Raw genomic sequence first — 22,184 nt, forward strand, 5'->3', positions numbered from 1 at the left:
TTCGTGCAACTTTTCTTCAATGTACTGGCTGTGAATACGCGTTTAAAATTTATTGTTACTTTTATTAGTTACTTTTTTAGTTTTGTACTGAGTTTGTATGCGTTCTAACTTTAATTATTTTTTTTGTATATTTTTTTCAGCTTCTCGCTCAAATTCGAGATCACGTCATCCACCATTCGGTGTTTTCTCTTTCTCATTTTTGCGCGTTAATCAGCATTTCTGTCTCGTTAATTCCACGCCACGTAGCGCCTTAATCCACGTATAAGTAAAGTGGAGTAGTATGAAGCACGTGCTTTCACTTTCTCCAGCTGAACCCCAAGCTAAATCTGTTTATACGCATTAGATGTTCTGAAGTGAACGTTGATCTGCTCAGGAAACGCACGCATGCACCAAATGTGGCGGTTTCACGAGGTTTCTGTTCGATTGCTCCAAACAATTCGTCGCCGTCTCTCATCCCTTTTGCTTGCGTTTTTAGAGCGCTATCTGTACTGGAACCTGTTTGCATTTCTGTTTAATCCCCCGCGCATACATCGATTCGAGCAGAAACGCGCGCCCTCGCAAGCTGCGGCGAGGGGCCCAGATTTACCAGTGTCCTTCATTGTGTAGCAGCCAGCGTGGCCGCACTATGCGAGCGTGTAGGCCTAGAGTATTACGATTACGCTCCAGCATCGGAGAACGCGGGACCGTGAATATGATCTGGCCTCCACCTACATACGCGATGCAGCTGCCTCTGTGGAGACAACTTTATTCTCCCCTGGAAGACTTCCATCGATATCAAGCTTCTATGAACCTATAGGATTCGTGAACGACGTGGTGTAAACAACGATGCGAGTGAAAACAAGAGAAGAGTGGAAGCCGAACGCAGACCACAGAGAGATATATCATACATGCGACTCCAGGGCTAACAACCGAGTTGTCTAACAAAGCTCTAGTCTGACAGTCAAAAGGAACGTGTACCGAGTGTATGAAGACATAGTGCATGGGGAGGTTACGTAACATTTGCCTGTGGAAGCGGCGCATTCAAAATCGATCAAGGGAAACAAAGTAGCTCTTCTTCCATACGTAGGCATCCGACTGCCTTATCTCTGAGACACGGGGAAAGAGAAACGGCTTACGCCATTTTCACTTCCAGCCCTTCCAACGCAGAACGCCTCTGTTACAACCCGTTCGAACAGCGTTATTCTGCAGCCTCTAGCCCAACTTTCTCCTAGCTGAGGCGTGCGGCCGCGTTATCGGCTCGAAATATGTCCTCGTGTTTCGGTGAAAGAGACCCTACGCCGGGATATCTCTGTAGAGGGCACGACAGCATACGCTCGGCAGATTGGCCACGCGCGACGCAGAGGAACACTCGCTCCCGATCGCGGGCGACGAGCTGAAAGTCGAGCTTCGACTACGTATAGTGTGCGCGGCCAAAAGAAGCGAGCGTGGCGGTTGAAAACGTGCGAGTTTGGCACGAAAGAAGGGCGGAGTATAGGAACGCGTGCTTGACCCGACGCCGAACGCGATCATGAGATCGAGCGATCGGTCGCGCCCACTGCCTGCCTACCTGCCGCTCACGCCGCGTGGCGCACAAGTGGAACGCGTGCCGGGCGTGAGAACGCCCACGCGCAACACCCGTGCGTGTGCGAGCGAGCGCTGGCGACGACGTCAGGGAAACGCGAGTGAACCTATACCGCGCGCGCGCTCGTGCAGGCGCGTGCGCTGTGTTGATTCCTGCGTCTGGGCGTCACGCCTGGTAGCGTTGTTTGCCGTATGTATACAGGAGCAGCGCGTGGCGATCGCGAGAGATATTTGGTATGCTGTTTGACCAATTGTGCTCGGGGTTTTCAGGCACGGCTTCCCGTGGCATTTCGAAATACATAGGGTGGAAAATTATGGAAATAAATCTTGTGTTGATGATGAGGATAATTGTTGAGGTCAGGGGTGGCTAAAAGAAGGAACATTACATTGCCGTTATTTATTATTATGATGATAAACAGGGACAATGATTGCAACCAGGGCACCCTAAGATGAGTGCATTTAAACATACCAGTGACATTTTATCGCAAGATGGCGTAAACTGCCGAGTAGTATATAGGGTGTCCCAGCTAACGTCATGGACAAGCTCTTCAAAGAAAAAATAAAATAAAAAAGATTAAATAGACGTGGTGAAAGACACAATTTAAAAAAAAAACTACGGTGTTCGGTCGTCAGACCTCTGATAACCAAACTACGTAGGTTTTATAATTGTGCTTTGCACCGTGTTTTGTGTGCTTTTTTTAATTTAACAGCCTGGCTAACGTCAGCTGGGACACACGGTACTGTTGTGCCATGGGGGCGTTGTATTAACCCTGACTGTTGAGAAGCGCTGTAGGTTGTTATGGCAAATTTCAAGTCTGTAGCATTCTTGGCCTTTTTCAGTGAAAGTACGTTCCAAGCAGACTAGAGTGGACAAATCTGAGGATGAAATAATAGTCGTGAGAGCAGTTTGATCCAATAATGCGTACAAATGCGATCCTATAAGACTACTGCAAAGAAAAAATCTTTAGCTTCGTTGGACATTAATATTTACATTAATAAATCACCATTAACTGAGCAGGCAGTCGTCGAACGTGATGAATAAACAGCAGTTGGCATCACAAAAGGTTGACGACACGGAAGGCGCTGCTGTCCGTAAAGACGCGTGGGATCATCCAGAGCAAACTCGGTGACTGCACCGAGACGTGTACAGGCGTTAGATAACGAACGATGAAGGCGTACTACATACATACGCTTGCATGCTAGCATTCGTGAAGACGCCGCGAGAGACAGAAAATCAAGAAACGAGCAATATTGCACCGCGAGATCTCGAGTTCAGCCTACTTCGTGACGGCCTGAGGATCCCGCGTCAGGATATAAACGCGCCCACCGCGTATAATGGAGTTCTTTTCCTTTTTTTTTTTTGGTCTCCAACATTACGAACGATGCGTAGCAAGAATGAAGAGGTGCATAGCGTTTCCTGGAAGTCTGGGCCGACGGGCGGACAAGCGGAAGCTAACGCTGAGCGCTCGCGGTGGGAAACGACATGCATGGTCTTCGGTCATGCAAGTTCCGCACCGGGGCACACAAAATCGAGGCGTGATGCGAAAAATGGAGGGCGTGCGCTTCCGCGCCTGCATCGAGAAAACGGTTGCGCACGATTCACGGAGAGATTCGTCGTGGCATTTCCCTGCTTGGCTGTGACGACCATTTCGAGAATCGGAGGCGAGGTAGGAAGAACGCTGCGGGGAAAAAAGAGACGAAGAAGGAGAAAAAGAAACCTCAATTTTGAAGTCGCATGCCCGTAATATACACGGATGCCTTAACACACGCGAGCAGCTTCGCGCTTGAGTGAGAACGAACGACGTAAAATGTGTTTCCACCGCCACATCACCTTTAAGTCGGAGGCGATGAGAAGAGACCTAGAGATGTCGTGAAAAAAGGAATATTGGTAGATTGGAGCTGCCGTAACACCTCGCATTCTGGCAGGATTGAAAACGACGTAAATAAACGAGTGGCAGAAACTTCGGTCTTAGATCACTATATACACACTTTTTTTGCGGCCAACCGTTGTTGTTTTGCTCCCTTTCCCAGCTATCACGTATATATGACGTTTCTGTAACCTCCACGTATTTCTCACCGCCCGCGTTGCGTAATTGTACGCTGCACAAACTACGCTCCACCGCGGAAGGGGCCACTACCTTTCATTCACCTTCGATTCTTTGTTTTTCAGAACTTCGCTCGTTCGGAGCGCAAAGACAACTCCTGGTGGCGTAATGCACTATGTCCCCATTGGTGAGACGTGTGCGCGCGCGTAGGACACGGGGAACCTAAAGGCGCGCCTTCATACATCTACGTTGTCTTCCGGTTCACTTATATAGCATAGCGCACGCCCAGCCAATGGTAGTTTGATGCGAGATCTGGGTGGATACGCAGAAGGCAACTCGATTAAGGCTCTCGCGCAAGCGAGCCGTAGCAGCTGCCCCGCACACTTGCGTAGAAAGACAGGGTGAGGCCCACAGCGAGACAAGTAAACTCAGTTAGCATAACTGAATGCCAGATGAGATGTGACGGTTTCGTGCGCGACCACTTACATGGCTTGCCCTGGGGCCCTAATACCTGCGGCTATACTGCGGGCCGTATTCGCTATACGGCGGTATTTGCAGGCCCGCCGGGTCGGCGCGGCCTAGATTCCTGGGGCGAAAGCGAAGCGCGACCTTCCTCGTCGACGCTGTGAGCGTCTACCGCTGGCGGGCGTGCAGCCGTGGCCGCCGCTTGATTGACAAACGCGGACGTTCGCGCGCGTGCTCGGGCGCGTGCGCCCTCCACGCTTTGTGAGGCTCGCCTTGCACCCCTTGAACGAGCTTTCGGGTTCTTTCTTCCTCCGCCGGTCGCTCGCGGCCTTTTTTTCGCGGGAGAACATCGCTCGCCGTCGCGTTCGCGGGCCGAACGCGCAGGCAGATAAAAGTCAATTCCGCCCGCGAATTGATGTTTTGTAGATTCGCCTCATTGAAAGCTTGGGCCAGCCGGCCTCTATACGGTTGCTTGGTCGTCTTTTAACTTTTAACCCATTGTAGAAAAACAGCTGTTCGCGCCCCGCCGGCCGGAGAAAGACTGGATAGCGCGCTTGTATACGTCCGTAGTGTTTCAGGGAAATGTTAATGGAACTTCTAATCTATTGCTTCCTATTAGGCCTACGTCAGGTGCTGACTGCTCTAAACATCTGACAGCATATATTATTCAGATTGATTGCGTGGCATCGGTGATATTAATGTGGATTGTCTTTGCCGTTCGATATATAGCTGGTTCGCATTTACGTCATCGTGGCTGCCACCTGGGGCTATAACGGCACGTCAACAGGTGCGTAAAGAAAAAAAAAAAATGGCAGCACGACAGCACAACGGGGTGCGTCTTGCGACAAGTGGTATATAAATAAAAAAAAGAGCAGACACTGATAACAGTGATAATCCGACGAAAACCAGATACTCGTTAAAAAGCCAAACAATGTACACGCGATAATATGGTGCACTGACGCCATCGCGGCCGCTATATTTGGGTACTACACAATTAGAAGCTGCGTTCATGACGTCACGTGAACAACTATCTACAGACAACAGAGACTTCCAAAAAGAGCAGTTATATATTTGATAAGCTAGAAAAAAAAGTTAGGAGGGGTGCCTTTAGAGACGTAATGACAAACACAACGGTGGGTTCCATCCCGCTCATAATTTCCTCCTTTAATTCAGTGTTAGGTTACGCGCACACCGCATTTCTGTGCAGTCGAGTACAAAAGCTTAAAGAGCTGACTTGGCGCTTAATTTCTTTTTTTTTTTTTTGCTCAGCCTAGGCATAAAGGCTGAAATCAAGCGTACTGTTTACGTGCGCCTGCTTGACCAGCGCCGTGCTTTTATACAATTTCACGTTACACGGCTGATCTCGATTAAACTATTTTTTTTTTGCATATGCCATGGTCTCTAGATTCTTGGGGCGCTATAACGTAAAACTATTCCAAACTTTTCTATTCCAATTCTGCTATCAGCCCTCCACGATTGGCCAAAAACTTTTTTCGACCACCCCCACTTCACCTGTCTATCACGCGACGTCACGAAAACCGCGACACATCCCCATCTGATATGATGTGTACACACTGATTATGCATGATTTGACAGAAAAAAGAAAAACAGTTATTTCTGATTCGACCCCTTTTCGCCATCAGCCCTCGGCTATTGGTAAAATGTTTCCGGGCTGCACCCACTTCACCTGCCTGTCACGCGACGTCACAAAACCGCACAAGCTCACCGCGTCAAAGTGACGTGTACGCGATAAAGATGCATTAATATGCCGAACAAAACTGAATTTTCTTCGGAATAGCCGCAGGCTGCCCCGTTCCGAAAGGAATAGAAGATGGCTGCCGCCGATCGCTCAGACGCTGGCTACTCGCACCTGCCGGAGAGCATGGGTGTATTTGCGTATAATAAAGCTTCTTGCGTGGCTGTGTAACGTTTTGGAGCACTTTCGGCTGTTTAACCCCTCACTCTGCCAACTATTCTTTGCTGATGGCCCGTTTTAGCGTCATTTTTGAGCTTCCGTTGCATGCCGCCGTGATTTTCGACCAGCCACCGCAAGCTAAGTAAGGGAAAGCCGACCAATCGTAGACGCCGGCACCACCCTCTTCATCCGGTTATCGACTTTCAGTGCAGTGGCTCGGCCCCATCGACTCCCTCTCCACTTAAGCGTTCTCCTCGCCTCTTGTCAGCCAATTAGATACGACAAGCCGCTCAGTGTAGGCAATGTTATTCGTTTTTCAATTAAACAAAAGTGCCCTCCTATGAACGAGGAGAGCGTTTGATTGGTCTGTTCAGACAACCCTGCGGGTGACCGCCTCGTGCTTGCGTTGGTGGTTACGTAAATTTGACGTCGGGAGATTGGAATAGAAACATATTGGAATAGTTTTACGTTATAGGGCCCTTGCACTCGACTTTACGTACGTTTCATGTACTCCTACGTCCCATTAAAGTAAGCAGCGTTGATAATTTGGGCTACTTGGTAAAAACACACTCCTTTTAATTTAAACTGGGGATGGGCACCGGCTGAGTTGCGTAGATTTCACCAAGTGGCTAACGGCGTGGTGCGTCCTCATAATGGTGTCAAACTGCGCACAAACAGACTGATTGCTTGTCGTCGCAGCGAGTCAGAGAACTGCGCCTTGGACATTTCGTAGCGTATGTCTGGTACGGGCGAGAGATTAGGTTCCCAGCTTGCAATAACTTTCGCGCCACCATGGCAAGGCCTCTTTTTCGTCTCTGGATGCGCCGCGCTGAGCGTGTAATCAGCGCCTTATATTAAAGCAATTCGGACAAGGCTGAGTTTGATGTTGACAGCTCCAACTTCGTCCTTCTGGGAAGGGCGAAGCGGCACGAAGCCATCGAGCATCGACGACGTCCCGTAGATCGAGGTGGAGAAAATGCGCAGGCTATTATGCGTAACACTTTTTTTCTTTTTCCAGCAAATGACATCAGTAGCAACACTTGCGTTCGAGAAGATGTCACACGCGTAACATCTTGCTTCACCTATGTTCCTGGTTTTCTTTTTTTGCTCGAAGCATCCTGGTCCTTCTCCGGGGCCTCAGCTTCTCCCTCCATCACCTGCGATGTTGAAATGCACCTGCAGCTATATAGCATAGTGGGGCTGTCGATGTAGCTGGCTTTACAGCTTGCTGCAAGACTTGAGCGAGCAACGTGTTGAGCACTGTGAGGAACAGCAGTCGCAAGGTGCGTTACGTGGTTGACTCTTGCAAACAAAAGGTTGAAACTCGCCGTGGTTGCTCAGTGGCTATGGTGTTAATTGGGCTGCTGAGCACGAGGTCGCGGGATCAAATCCCGGCCACAGCGGCTGCATTTCGATGGGGTGAAATGCGAAGACACCCGTGTACTTAGATTTATCTGCGTGGTAAAGAACCTCAGGTCGTCAAAATTTCCGGAGTCCTCCCCTACGGCGTGCCTCATAATCAGAAAGTGGTTTTGGCACGTAAAATCCCATAATTTTAGCAAGAGGTTGAAGGAGTGCGGGGAGATTGCGTACGTTTACTAGTCGCGCGAGTTTTGCTCGTTATCTCATCGATTGCCTAGTGAGCAGCTTAGTTCAATGAAACGCAATTCGTTGATGTCTAAAAATAGGCAGCAGACGCACGCACCCACGCACGCACGCACACAAAAAACGTCGGCGGCGTCATGTGCGTTAGGATTATCTTTATTTTCAGCTAACTCAGTGCGTTGCCTTGTCCCAATTGAGTATAAATGATTTTACTCAGCCAAAAAACTACTAAGCCTCACGTTCTGCCATTTGTCCTTACAAAAAGAAGAAGAACAGATAAGAAAGAAGGCCAGACAGTCAGCAGGTTTTTGTTTGGTTTCGCTATTAGTCGAAAATTTTTAGGCACAAATACCCACAGTAACGCTGCAATTGGTCTAGTTCGTCTCAGATATTTATTCACCAATCGAACATCTTTTGTCATGTATTTTGTCTTCTTGCAATCAATCAATCAATCAATCAATCAATCAATCAATCAATCAATCAATCAATCAATCAATCAATCAATCAATCAATCAATCAATCAAACCAGTGATGTCCAACATACAATCTGTGCATTTGGCCGAGCCGCCTGAGCGATCTAAAGCTTTGTCGTGTCTTGATTACGCGTACCACCACTATAGTTTATCTTCTTTTAATCTTTCCGTCCCCTTTTCCCTTTCCCCAGTGTAAGGTAGCTAACCGGGCTCAGTCCTGGTTAACCTCCCTGCCTTTCCTTTATCATTTGCTCTCTTTCAAAGCATCTTCATTGTGCATTGATGGGACGCACGTAACTCTGGTTTCCTTCTTCTTTCGCGCGCGCAAAAAAAAAAAAATTGATTAGGAATTACGCATCTCCGTACCTCGGCCACGTCGGCGGCATCTCTATCGGGGCGAAATGTGAAAACACCCCTGTACTTGCAGGTTTAAGAACCCCAGGGGGACCAATTTATTACGGAGTTCCCCACTATTGCGTCCCTCATAATCAGATCGTGGTTTAGGCCCGCAAAACCGTATAATTTAAATTACGCATCTCTTCACGTGTGGGCAGCACGACGTGGCACGGGCCGCCACGCTTACGCAGATGTGCCGCGAAGCGACCGCACTGCTGTTTCGCGAAGCTATAAATACACCAGCACTCTGGCCAAACATTTCCAATGAAACGCTTGACTGATAGTTTATTGGGGTTGCCGCGTAGGGGCTTGCCGAGGAGGGGCACCGTCGTATGCGCTCCACCGGTCAACGTGTAGCACTGCAAGGACGTGGCGGCGCACGAGAAGCGATGCATCAGACAAGCTGGCGTCTCCGTCGGACATCTAGGTTGACGAGATAAGAACCGCGTCCGTTTGCTCTTCGGGCAAACGCAAACACGTCAGCTCTCACGGAGGTCTTCCTGCCTGACTGCTTAGAACACAACTACCGACGGAGCGCTGCCGCAAGGCCTTCCGCGGTAAACATAGTAAACCGCTTTCCGCGAGATATACTTTCCTTACAGAAGCGCCGCGAATTGAATCCGAAATGGTGTCCTTAAAGGGTGTCATCCCACGCGGCTCAGACATGTAGACGTAATTTTAAGAAAGACGTCCTTTTACTTTATTCTCGTGTATTTTTAAGCGTAATGCTGCTGCTGTGTTAAGTGCTTTATACACGGTAAACATTCCATTCGGCCCATTTCTCGTCTTGTGTCATTCCCCTCCATTCTTTTACGGATCAGCTCTTGTTGAGGTGCCATCTGTAGTTCTAAGCAAACAATAGTTTGCTTAGAAGTGAAGTGAAGAAAAGAACGGAAGTGAAGAAACAACGGAATTGAAGAAAAGAAAGGAAGAGGACAAAATAACATAAACAACAATTTAATAGGTTTCAATCGCTAATAAGGCAACTGACAAAGTAGTTCGAGTGGTGTAGTAATAGCAGAAATTGGTCTTGGATATAACTAGTAAGCTAAATCAGCGAATATAAACGAAAATGATCAGCTAAGGTGAACAACCTGCATTGTTTTGAGCAAAGAGTACTATACTTACGGTTGTCGATCTGTTCATAGATCTACACGGCCAATTCCAATAGCACAGTCTCGCGGTTCCTTAACTACTCGGTGTGTTTTTTATTGCAGGTCTCAGAAATAGTAACCTGTTTCACAACTGGTGCGCACCGTTAAGCGATCGCTCCACTTGTTCACGTGAAAGCCTGGGTGGGCTATGCGTCTGTGCAGACGGAAGTAGCACGCTTGCGGCCCCTGCGTGAGAGATTGCAGCGCTGCTCGATTTTGTTTCCGACGTTTAGTGCCAGCGTACGACAGGGTAAAGTGTCGCTTGTCAGCTGTTCCATCTACTCCGAAGTGGATTGCTTTGTCGATCGAGAACAAGAGGAATGAAATCTAAAAAAGGAACCCCGCCAGAATTTTAGTTTGTTGAGTATAGTAAATAGGCATGCATGTTAGGCATTCTGTCTGATGGATTGAGATCAAACAGTTTTGTATATCTGTCGTGTGCGCCTGCCTTAAATGCGTGTCTCAGTAAGGCAGCTACGTCAACATCTACTTCGTGAAACAGTGTTGAGACGGAAGTGCTGCTATCTCTATACATAAGCAGGTTCGACCAGCAGCCGTAGGAGTAAAAACGGTGCCGCTTTTTAACCGCTTGTAGAGGCTTTTTTCACTCCTTTCCTTTAATTCGGGGCATTTAACTTTAATCAACTACTCCACAGCTCCTCCATTAGTGTTGTTCATACCTCTGCGAAATTTCGTTGCCTCTGTACCAACCGTGTCGCCGACGGCGGCTGCTGCTGTTGGGTGGCTACGTCGTAGACAGAGCACGCTCAAAGGCTCGTCGACGGCAAATGAAATCGCGAAAGTTGCAACTACCGCATCGGAGAAACGGCCTAAAAAATTACGGGAAAATCTCCGAACCTTAAACGTGACGTCACCCATAGGTACAGACGCGTTCCCACAGACGCCCGAGCTTTGGGAAGGAAAGACGATTGCGTTAAGCGTCGTCCACGTCCTCCGTTTAAATGCATATCTACCGCTGCCCTTCCCGCATGACGACAGGGCTCAAGCCTAGTAAGCCTTGTATTGTTTAGAAATCATTGGCCTGACGTGCCTGTGCGTTATGCAGTGTGCACATTAAGTGACGAGATACAGAAAAGCGCGCAGCACTGGTGGAAAGTACTTCACGACTCCTTTAGAGTGTCCTTGTACGTGAAGGGAATGGTACCCGCTGCAGTATCATCGCATTCACAGCTTTCCACGCGGTCGTATGCTGTCTTTCCGAAAGGCGTGCAACCTCGTCTCATTCGTCGCACGACTGAGTCGAGGCGTACCGGCATTATAAATAAGCACAACACTATCTAGCGCTCGCCCGCGTTAATTGAGTGAACGCACTATCATTTCGCCGCCTTGATTGTCGAGCGCCTAGGTTTCTCAACGGGTGATTATGGCATCCACTTGCCGAGCAACGCGTCGGCGGCTCGTTTCTCAGCCGTGGCGGCCGCGTTCCAATGCTGGTGTAGTGTCTACGTAGGTCGAGATCGATCGTACCTGCTGAAGGACTCTGGGTGGTCGAAACTAATCTGCCGCTGCCGATAATCGCTTATCGTGCTCTGCAACAGCACAGAACCGTCGATAGGCGTGGCAGGCTCGGACGATTCGTTGTGAATGCGCATACGATGCTTAACTCATAAGGAAAGGCGAAGACATAGAGTGGTGCCTGGCTCTTTTCAGTTGTGCCCCCTTCGTTGCCCTCCTGTAGCACTATACACACGTGAATGCCACACGCGACGCCTTCATTCCTTCCGCGAAACGCAGCGTGATTTAAAGTCGCGATTGTGCTACAGACAACGCGACAAGAAGTAGGCGAAATGTTTGAACAAAATGCGCAATGTCTGTAGCGTGGACGTATGCACCGTTCCAACAGGCTGCATACGAGGCATTCCGCGATAGGAAGTCAATGCTATGGCTGCGCCGCACCGCATGCCTCTCAGGGAGGCCATAACGGAGTGGAACGACCTGCTATCGAGTTGTCGTGTAGCCGCTGGCATTGCGGTTTATTTGCATATCAGCCCAGGATTTTACGACTTCCTGCGACCGTTTCACGGTCTTCGTTCGTTCGCTCGTGACTTCAGAAAATCACAAATTAGACAAACGTGCGATGCGTGAAATCTGAAGCCGCAGTGGTAATGTGTAATATGAAGATATGCGAAACGCATAGGATATAATCGATCCTCCTACACTGTGCGCTTTTACCGTGTCTTTCCTCCTTGCTATATTTATGCGCTTCCTATATTTCACTGATCATTCTAATACAACCCTCCACCCCCCCCCCCTTCTTTTTTCCTTCTTCTCATTAACGAAGATTCTGTATATTGAAGTATTTCGACATGAAAATTTTCTTCCGTGATCTTTTCTTCTCACCTTGCTGAGGTCATGTCCGCAGCACAAAGAAGTGGGCTAAATATCACCAAAACCGAAAAACTAGTGCCATAAAATAATAAAAAAAGACTAAAATTAATAACTTTCGGAGAATATCGACGACAATATTTTCGCCTGACAAAATGTGCAAAATCATTTGGAATAAAAACCACAGCCTACTCATTCTAGGGGTTCTGTCATCCCGTAACCCGAAAGGATCCATAAAAATGTGCACCGCTTCTTCAACATAAAGGCGCAGGGATATGAAATGAAACACACACACACACACACACACACACACACACACAAAAAAAAAAAAAACATTGGGGTAACAAGCTGGTTTGTTTCTAGAATAAAAGTGAAAAAAAGTTCAAATTATGCAACGACCAGCGAAAGAAAATCGTTTGAAACGTAGAGCAATAAATAAGCTAATACCAGCGACAGCAGCGTTCCGACAGTCGTTTTCCATAGAAGTAGAGTGAAAATTGCGGAATGAGAAAGTGAACGCACAAAAATTATATTAGACACAGCCAGTAACAAAAATATGGAATTGTCAGCTCCCTAAACTTTGTAGCTTGGCTCGGACTGACAATTACTTCTCGTAGACAGTTATAGGCTTCAATAAAGTTAGGATGAAATGATTATAGTTAAACGCGTAGCTTTTACCATAAAGACGTCGAAAGCTCATTGATTTGAAGATGTGACGAAATGTGCGTCTGGCTGGAAACAGTTGTGAGTGATGAAGGTGAGGCAGTATGGTTGCAGTATTTCAGATACAGTTTACATGCGGAAGGAATAGAGTTAGGTTTACAATCAAAGATTGGCTGCCGCGTGTTTGAAAACTGTGGGGACAGGTCGTGAACTACCTAACACGAAGATGGGCTTTGTACATCATTGTGAAGGAGACAAGTGCGATCGCAAAGACATGTTTAGGTGTGACAAACAAACACATGTGCCTTGACGACTCGGTTGTGGCTGATAAAAGTGGTAGAGCAAATCCATGGCCGCGTACACGAAAAATGTTTCACCGAAGACGGTCGAGAGAAGTAGCTTATGGAATTCAGGGTCGATGAAAAAGTCGAGTCACACGAGGAGATGTCGATTCTGTACGTTGGACGTATAGACACCCTGTGGTTTGACATAGAATAACAGAGAGGTGGCGCGAGACGGTCGCGTCCTATCAAACTGTGTCACCATTCTTTGCTTCAGCGGTCATGGCGGGACACAGCCAAAGCAACGCCTTTACCGAGCGCTGGAGGTCTTTTGTTGGACTTCGTAGCCCCTGAGAATGCGTCTTCGCATATACGTTGCAAGGGCATCGACGCGGGCGTTGCTACCGCGCGACCACTCGTTTATGTACTTGTTTGTGGTTCTGTCACGTCGCCTACACGGCCGTTCCCCGTTGCGGAGGCTGAAGCAGACTGCTCGGCCTTTAAGCGAGCACGGTTGTGTGCCCGAGTGCGCGTGTGTCCAGTAGCACAGTGCGTGCACGCCTGTATGTCAACGCGAGTGACAGTAGCCCACGCGGCTTGTCGTTCACTCGCCTGTTCTGACGGGCGCGTCCTACGCGGCGCTGCTTGGACAGACGGAACCCGTGTGACAGCTCGTGCGATAGAGCGTCGTTGATGCGACAACGTGACGGTGACAACCTACGCCCTGCAAAGCAGGTTTAACGTTTGCAGACAAGCCGGTAGCAATCCACTCTTGACTTCCAGTCAAGAGTGATGTTGTTTGGAGGGGCAAACGTCACTTTCGTGGCGGGATTCTTGTTCCATTCTGTATTAGCTGAGCAGCTGAACTTCTACGCTGGATGCCTCAGTGAGTGGAAGAAGGTCAGCGTGAGCTCATATGCTTAAATTTATTCTTAAATATATTCGGGTTTGATATGAAATTTACAAACTCTGGTGAAGCTTTGCGGTGAAGCTTCACAATGTTTTGCGTTACGTGAGATCCTCATTTACGTATGTTTTCGCCCCACCATCTAGCCTCTCTTCCTCCAGAGAGACCACGTGCCTCGTTGTACGTAAAATATCCGCACGTCGTGAGGCCAGAACATCTTGCTTTACATCTGCCGCGAGACCTTCGACTCCTCCTTGATGCCTCATTCAGTCAAAGTTCAACCTGACAATACCTGGCCTCCGGATAAATAGAGATATGACATTACGGGGCTCTTAAACAGCTTACTTCACTCCTATTATATGAGAAGTGCGGGAATCACACACATATACACCGAAGACTTCGTCCTGCCGAACAGCTCTACCGCAGCTGTCGTCACTGGAGCAAAAGCCGCGGCTATCGAATTGAAAACTTTTCACTTGACAACGTAGACGGCAGCAGAACTCGCAGCACTTCTAGTCGTACCATACTTTCTTAATGACGAACCAACACACAAGTGGTCCATTTACTGCCACTCGAAGATGACACTGCAGTGTTTACAGTCAGCCTTCAGACGTGGTCGGCATGGACAGTTGGGGTGCGATCTTGTACGCGTTCCAAAATAGAACGGAGGCGGTCAGTTCCACCGAGCCGCACACGGTTGGTCATTTTGAACGGTGTCGAACGCCATGACGTCAATTGTGAAGTGATATCTGCTGTCAATCATTCCGTGTTGTCTGCTATCGGATGAACGCAACGGAACGGACCGCCAATTTCACGACGGAAAGAACGGACCGCCTCCGTTCGAGTTTGGAACGCGTACAAGATCGCACCCTTGGTGTTCGAAATTACAGAGGCCATGCATCATTGGACTGAGAAAGCACATTACATAATATTTTCAGTGGCCACCGAGTCACTGTGGTATTATCGACGACGAATGTGCCATGCCAATGAAACTTCTCGTTTAGCTCATGTATAAGACCATGGCCTATCAATCCGACTGTATAGGACAACTTCTGCGAGGATGATCCGCCTGCTTGCACGCCAATGGTTAACATTCCTGCCTTCTCTCTTCATTTTCTCCTCCTTCTCCACCACTACATCAGAGTGAAAGGAACCACATTTTATGCACCTTCATGTATACAGGGGCCATATAACATAAAACTATAGCAATATCTTTTCATTCCAATCTCCTGACGTCAAATTTACGTAACCGCCGACGCAAGCATCGGGCGGTGTCCCAAAGCGGTGACTGAACAGCCCAATCAAACGCTCTCCTCGTTTATAGGAGGTCGCTTTTGTTTGCTTTCAAAACGAATAACATTTCCTACATTGCGTCGTTATTCTTATCTAATTGGCTGACAACAGGCGAGGAAAACATTCAACTGGAGGGAGTTTCGATAGGGCCTAGCCAGTGCACTGAAAGTAGATAACCGGATCAAGAGGGAGGTGCCGGCGTCTGCAATTGGTCCGCCTTTCCTTCTTAGCTTGCGGTGGCTGGTCCAAAATCGCGGCGGCATGCAACGGAAGGTTGATAATGCGCCAAAACGTATCCTATGAGCAAAGAAGAGTTGGCAGAGCAATGTCGTATACGTGCTGAAAGGGCTCGATAACGTTATACGGCAACGCAAAAAGTTTGGTTATACGCAAATAAGTCCATGCTGCCCGACAGCTCCGAGTAGTTGGTGGCACAGTGATCGGCGGACAGCCATCTTCTATTCCTTTCGGAACGGGGCAGTCTCCGGCTCTTCAAAATTTATGTTTTGTTCGGCATATTAATGCGCCTTTAACGCGGTCGCGTCACTTTGGCGCGGTGAGTTTTCGCGGTTTTGTGACGTCGCGTGACATACAGGAGAAGGGGGTGCAGCCCGAAAACGTTTGACCAATAGCAATTGGTCAAACGACGGCTCTATCGCTAATGGCGAAACTGCGACGAACCAACAAATATTATTTTTCTTCCGTTTGGTCTAATTTCTAATGTACTCAGCTTTAGTATACTTCGAGCCCCGAGTTTTGCTACCTCAACACGTCTAGTCAAGTACTTTGTACCCAATCCCGAATATCCCACAAAAAGCGACTAGCGTCTGGACGTTGCGTGTATGTGCAACCTCTTGGATGAGACAAGGATCAATCTTGTTGAATGACGTAAAGCCGGCCCTCATAGACCAAGTCACGAAAGGCCAGGGTGCGGTGCATATGCGCGCGTGCCGTTGCGTTTCAGAGAATGTACGTGCGGCCTATAGAAGGACAAATCCTTCTGCTCGTTCAAGCCGTTACCTTCAAAAGGGGAGGGCGTATGCGGCGGGCAGTGACAACAGACCATACGGGGTTATGAAAACATTGCGTTCATCGAAGCTTGGGCGTTGTGCCCTCGCACGCAATCTCGTGATCGAACGCCCTTCGATTGTGAGCAATCGTTATCCTCGTTCTCTTTCTGTCCGTCTACTTTGCTCTCGACTGCTCCTTTTGTTGCCGCCTTATTTTGGAGCCCAGTTTATTGTCTGCGTCCATAACGTGGCGCGTTCCCGTTCCTTATATCTGCTGCGCTTTAACAAATGAACTCCCGGTTCGATGGAACTTTACTATATTGATTTCAGCGAGTGAATTACAAAACATTTTTGCATAGTCAATGTAGCGTTCCGAATTAGGTCGACAATATAGTTTAGGACCTAAGGTTGAATAATTCGGTGCTAAGGAATAAGAACCTATACACACTGCCATTGCCCACTGCATAATGCGCGTCGCATTGGGTTCGATTATTTATTTACTGCGAGAAAAAACTTTGCAGAAAAAATAAATAAAATGAAATGAATCAAGAGCTGTGCAAGAAAATAAATAACTAAATAAATAAATAAATAAATAAATAAATAAATAAATACGTGTATAACTAATAAGAAATTGAAATGAAAAGAAAGGAAATACTGATTTTAGAATGTAAGATATGTACTAAAATAATATTGCTGTTCAGGACTCGGAATTGTCGCAAATTCACGACGTCACTTCCACAGGGCCCGAAAATTCGTCGCAAAAAAACGTACGTGGAAACCTTCTGGCATTATGTGGAGAAACCGCAGGAAAAATGACTTTCGTATAACACAAGCTTTCTAAAGCGTCTTTAAACCTCTCAGGCAGCGGGGAGGGCTTCAAGGTGTAGTTAATTAATGTACTGGGCGAGAGTCGCAGATGGTCTTAGTGTCTTCTCATAGGGAAGACGTTCGCAAGGTAAGCATAGGTAAAGTTAATAGGGATGGTCAGGTGGGAGGTCTCTTTCTGGAAGGTATGGAATTCGTGAAAAAAAAAAGAGAAGAGAAAGGCAGGCATAGAGAAAGGAAAGGCCGTGAAGTCAACGAGGTTGTCCTTGTCGAGGTGGTCGAGGTTAACGAGGTAAACCGGGGATATGCGGAATATCCGTACAAACCAATTCGTAGTATCGATCCCAGATGTGCTTTTCACGGGCCAAGTGGCTTGACAAGGCGACACCGTACGTGCTTACGACGCGTAAGGCTGGAATTCATCGATTAGTATTAGTCTTGTGGTTACTGCTTTTTTTTTGCGACTGATGACGATAAGTGTTGTAGGATGATGAATTACGTTTGTGGCTGATGATGATTTGAGAAGGGCTCGTTAGCTTCTGTAGATCCGTGGTTTCAACGGAAGTTGATGTGTTCCCTGTTTTAACCTTTCTTTCCTGTTCTCTCGTTCTACAGGTGGCTTTTCTGGCGTGTGCACTGGCTGCCTCAGCCAGAGCCGGCTACGATGAACAAGAGGTGAGAATTTGCTCTGTCATTTTCTTTCTTTCTTTGTATCTTTCTTTCTTTCTTTCTTTCTTTCTTTCTTTCTTTCTTTCTTTCTTTCTTTCTTTCTTTCTTTCTTTCTTTCTTTCTTTCTTTCTTTCTTTCTTTCTTTATGTGGGCTAGGCAAATATTTCCTGAGTGACACGCGGCGCCCACCATGCAGTTGTGCGAAGGCATTATTTTAAAACATGAGTCGCGTCTTCAAAATACTAGCTTTCTCATTAAAAAAAAAGAAAAGCAGGAACACTGGAAGGTGAGAATTTCGTCAGTTTTTAGTGGAAGTACGACTACCAAAAGACATTGCGATTTGACTGCAGGAACAAGAGATCGCTGTGAATGGCAGGAAATTTTTTACGTTTTGCTTTTGAATTAATTATATTTGGTAGCGCCTGTCAAGTTATTCAAGAGACACGGTAGGAATTAACAAAACAGGTATAAAAGGGAAAAGTTTAAACTTGTTTCGGTTAATTATCTGCGTACTCAACGTTCATTAGGCCTTGAGTATATAAGTAAGGCAGCGAATTACGTCATGACAACACTTAATTGAAAGAATTGCTCACCGCTATGATAAGACGTTAGAAAGCCCAGTCATAATTGAGAGGTAACGTCAAACTAATGTCATTTCCAAATAAGTGATACTTGAAGTGACTTTATTTATTTACTGTAATCAATAGTACTGCCGTCTTTCGTAAAAAATGTTTTTCTATATGGCTAAACAGTCTCGGAAAAAAAAGAAGCACTGAGAAACAACACGTGTAAAATGAAATTGCACTTGTAGCAGCATAATATGTCACTGCACATGGTAAATGAGCATGAAAGAAAAAGCGAGAAGAGGGGGTGCAGTGGAGAAGGAACATTGCGCAGTGTATGCACCGTCACTGCCTGTAATTTGGCAAAATCGCCTTAATAAATAAATAAATAAATAAACAAATAAATAAATAAATAAATAAATAAATAAATAAATAAATAAAAGAAGTAAAGAAACTCATATCTGATAGTGTGTCACTAGTTTGGCTGCAGAATGTGGCTCTGGTTTTCATTCATGTCGCTCCTGCGCTCCTGTCGCGGCATGGTCAAACTAACAATGATTCCACAACCTGTCTGATTCAAGAGCAATAAACAATCTTCATCCGTCAAAGTAGGATTTACGGGAGAAATGCAAAAAAAAAGGCAAGTGGAGAAACGAAAATTCGCAACCGAAGGGATGTGTTACAATGTTGCATATGCTACTACAGACTCTTGTAGGAGTCCTAATGGCGTGACATGACATCGCGTTCCGCTCTCTTTCTTATTTTTCGGCGCCACGTCTCTGCTAGTAATAATAACGCATCTACTCAACGCCAATACTGTGCGCAATCAATCGCCGGCGCTCCGAATCATTGGAAGGCCTACGCGCCTTGCATGTCTTTTAGTGGGTCGCTGCCGGTTTAGTGAACTTCGAGAATGGAATGACAAGGGCGATTATGACGGCTGTCACTTGGTTATTGGTCATACCGGTAATCTTACTCCCCAGCGCTGACCTTGCATACCGTTCCACTTACGCCTCTGTGCGAAAATTTCGCAGGGTCTCATTGGTCTCTGCATTTATTTTTGCGCCTACAAGTGTGTGTGCGTTTGCGCGACCCGAGCTTTTGATACGTGTGTTTAACCCACGCGCACGGTCCCTTGAGCACCGCGGACACTCAAGTTTGCATACTCGCCTAACGAGCCTCGAACACAATGGTTGCCCTTTCGAGATTTAATTGTCGCTGATTAGGTCTCGCCGTGTGGACAGCCCACTGGGTGGGTGTCCCTTTTCCTGCGGGCTTGCAGCGTGTGTGCCGGCGGCGTGTTCTTGAAACACAGAAAGACCTTGCCGCGAGCATATCGGCTGGGTCATCGCTTCCAGTAAAACGCATGTCCACTGAGCCGGCCGGGCCCGCTTCCGACGCTGATTGCATCGATTAATTCTCGTTCTGCGCACTCGAATCAGGCCAGTGAGTGGAAACAGTGCATACGAGTAATTGTTGGCCGATTCCAGGGTACGATTCCTTGCGTGTTCTTTTTCGTATTTTTATTTCTTTCCCCTTCAAGGGGGAAACGTAATGCAGCGACTATATCGGCAAAGGCGACGGTGAAGGCGTGGCTTTTACACTTTTTTATTATTGTTATTACTTAACGCAGACAAGCGAGCCCACTCTCAGTGACTGGAAAGGCATTGCGGTCGACGCTTAAGCAGACCCAAGGAAACAGGGTCCACAGAGAAATGCGCCTATTATTTTCATTTTTGAACATCAATAACAAAAAAGAAGTCTCGAGTGCGGCTCGAGTTGCGTTCTCTGGAGTCTGTTCCCTGCACCAACAGCAGCTGTGATAGTCGCGTTCGAGTATCTGCAATAGGCTGGTTGATATGAACGCCGCACCAGCGGGTCAGATTGATACAGCCTGACAGGATCGCGCGTATGTAAATTCGTCGTTTGCAGACCAGCTTGTGGGCCGATATTCGAGCAGCAGCCGGCTTCGAGGCGATTGACTCGGTCAACCGGCTTTGTTTCCTTCCGCAGGCGAGACAGCAGCTCTTGCGACCTGAGGGTCCTGTCCGTGGTTGCTATTGCACCAAGTCGCTCTGAACTATAGCGCGTTTAGATACAATTTGACTGGGCGGCTAGGCTTGACTTTGAGCGGATAGATCGTCTCGCCCGTTTAAGCAATTGCGAGAGGCAAATTTCAGTCGGGCAGTCAAGCTCGGTGAGGTCTTGTTAGGTTCATGTGAATGCCTCCACAGGCCAAAAGCAACAAATTTTTACTTCGGCTGAATCAGTTACAAATGAAATATATACAATCGAAGCATCCGTGGTCAAGCCACAGGGCTTGTAATTGCTGAATCTTTAACTGTCTTTGACTGGCGTCTTAACAGACATCACAAATACCACACGCATGTACAATTAGGTCTGGATGGTAACATAACCGGCACTGAAAGTCGAGAGACGAAATTAAGGAACAACGAAATGTTTGCAGCAAGGTTCTATCGTACTTCTTGAGAAGAATTGCTTCTCTTAAGAACAATTCCTGCCGGAAAGTAGGAAACTATACGAAAGGTGGATTATTTCTTTTATTGCTTTGTTGTTTCAGAGGCTAACCCTTGATCGCCAGCCGACTGCGCTCCTTTGTACCCGAGCTAATTGGTAGTTTCTATCTCTATAGCGCAAATCGCCTCTGCGCACGCTCATAAAGAAGCCCTGGAATCTGCCAGCTAGGTACAGCCCCGGCCGTGTCTCCTTTAGTGGTGCGTGAACGCCTCGGCGCTCACCGTACTTGGCATTGCAGTGCATGGTATTGCCTTCTTTCCCCGAGAAAAATTGAGCGACCTGCGCGTTTCGCAGGTATGCATTAGAAACGGGCGTTCGTTCCCGCAGGTCCACGCATTCAGAGAACCACGCCCAACCGTTCCGCCGCGCCGAACGACAAGTGGCGAGCGGAAAGCGCGCCCTTTGGACACGGCCGGCGGCCGTACGCGCTAATATATGAAGCTCTGGCGCGAAGGTCTTTCTTCTGGACGCTGCACTCGTATCCGTATCGAGCGGCGTGTACGATTGAGAGTTCGTGGGGCCAGCCGCGTGTTCTGGCAGGCGTTTCTCGCTCGCTGCAGCTATGCTGCATCAGCCCTGCTAGCGCGCATAATTATTATCACGAACGCTATTTCCCACCCTTTGCGCCGGCGCTGACAATCTAATGGGTGCTGTGCACTCAGGTCTGTCTGCCAGCCCGTCGGCGAAAGGGTGAGAAGGAAAATGGGTGCCGAGTAGACAGACGGTCGCACACAGACGGCGACCGCCGCCACCGCCACGCTGTGACGTGCGCTCGCGAGAAATGGAACGCTGCGCGCGGGGCAGCTGAACTGTCAAGGTCGAGCGCGAGGACAAGTGACAAAATTGATGACAGAGAATAACGACACTGCTGGTAAATTAGCCAACTTGTTAGATGATGCCCGTGCCGATCAGTTCATTCATTTTCGCTCGCTGTATACCTTACTGTTCAATCTGTACTTCACCTGGCGCGGTGGTTCACACGGGGACTACGACGTTCTGGTGCTGCTCATGAGGTTCGGTATCCGAACGCGGTGGTCGCATTCCGACAGAGGCGGATTGCGTAAACGCTCGTGTATGGTGCTTTGGGTGCAGGCCAAAGAACTCCACGTGTTAAAATTATTCCGGGGTGGCCCTCTGTTACGGTTCTGCCACCCTCCTAACTGTCTGTGCAGTTACGAGACAGTTTAATTATTCTGTGCTCTTTGGCACACAGGGAATTATGCCGGAAAGTAGGCATTGGGACGCGAACCCGACAGGAGGACATTTCCACCCCCTCACCCCAAATTGAACAAACCTCAGGCTACCACACTAAGACTCCTGCAAACCCGTTCGTATCCCACTCCTCGGTCCCTTAACAAGATAGATCCTGAACACTCACAGTCGTGCCCAAATGTATACATGACTCCCAGGCCTTAACGCCTCTCCACCCATCACGAAAGAACAATGGCAGGAATCTCTCAGGAGCAGCAATCTCCA

At 47.8% G+C, this 22,184-nt stretch overlaps 1 protein-coding gene across 1 annotated transcript in view; it reads left to right on the forward strand.

The window, feature by feature from the left end:
* The window catches only part of LOC139054713 (uncharacterized PE-PGRS family protein PE_PGRS20-like), a 74,097-nt gene that overhangs the window by 39,454 nt on the left and 12,459 nt on the right, over positions 1-22,184 (forward strand). The window contains exon 2 of the mRNA XM_070532187.1: positions 17,554-17,613. Within this exon, the coding sequence (XP_070388288.1) occupies positions 17,554-17,613 (60 nt within the window). The remainder of the gene's footprint in view (positions 1-17,553; positions 17,614-22,184) is intronic.

This window comes from Dermacentor albipictus, chromosome 1 (genome assembly GCF_038994185.2).
Source record: "Dermacentor albipictus isolate Rhodes 1998 colony chromosome 1, USDA_Dalb.pri_finalv2, whole genome shotgun sequence".
Lineage (NCBI taxonomy): Eukaryota > Metazoa > Arthropoda > Arachnida > Ixodida > Ixodidae > Dermacentor > Dermacentor albipictus.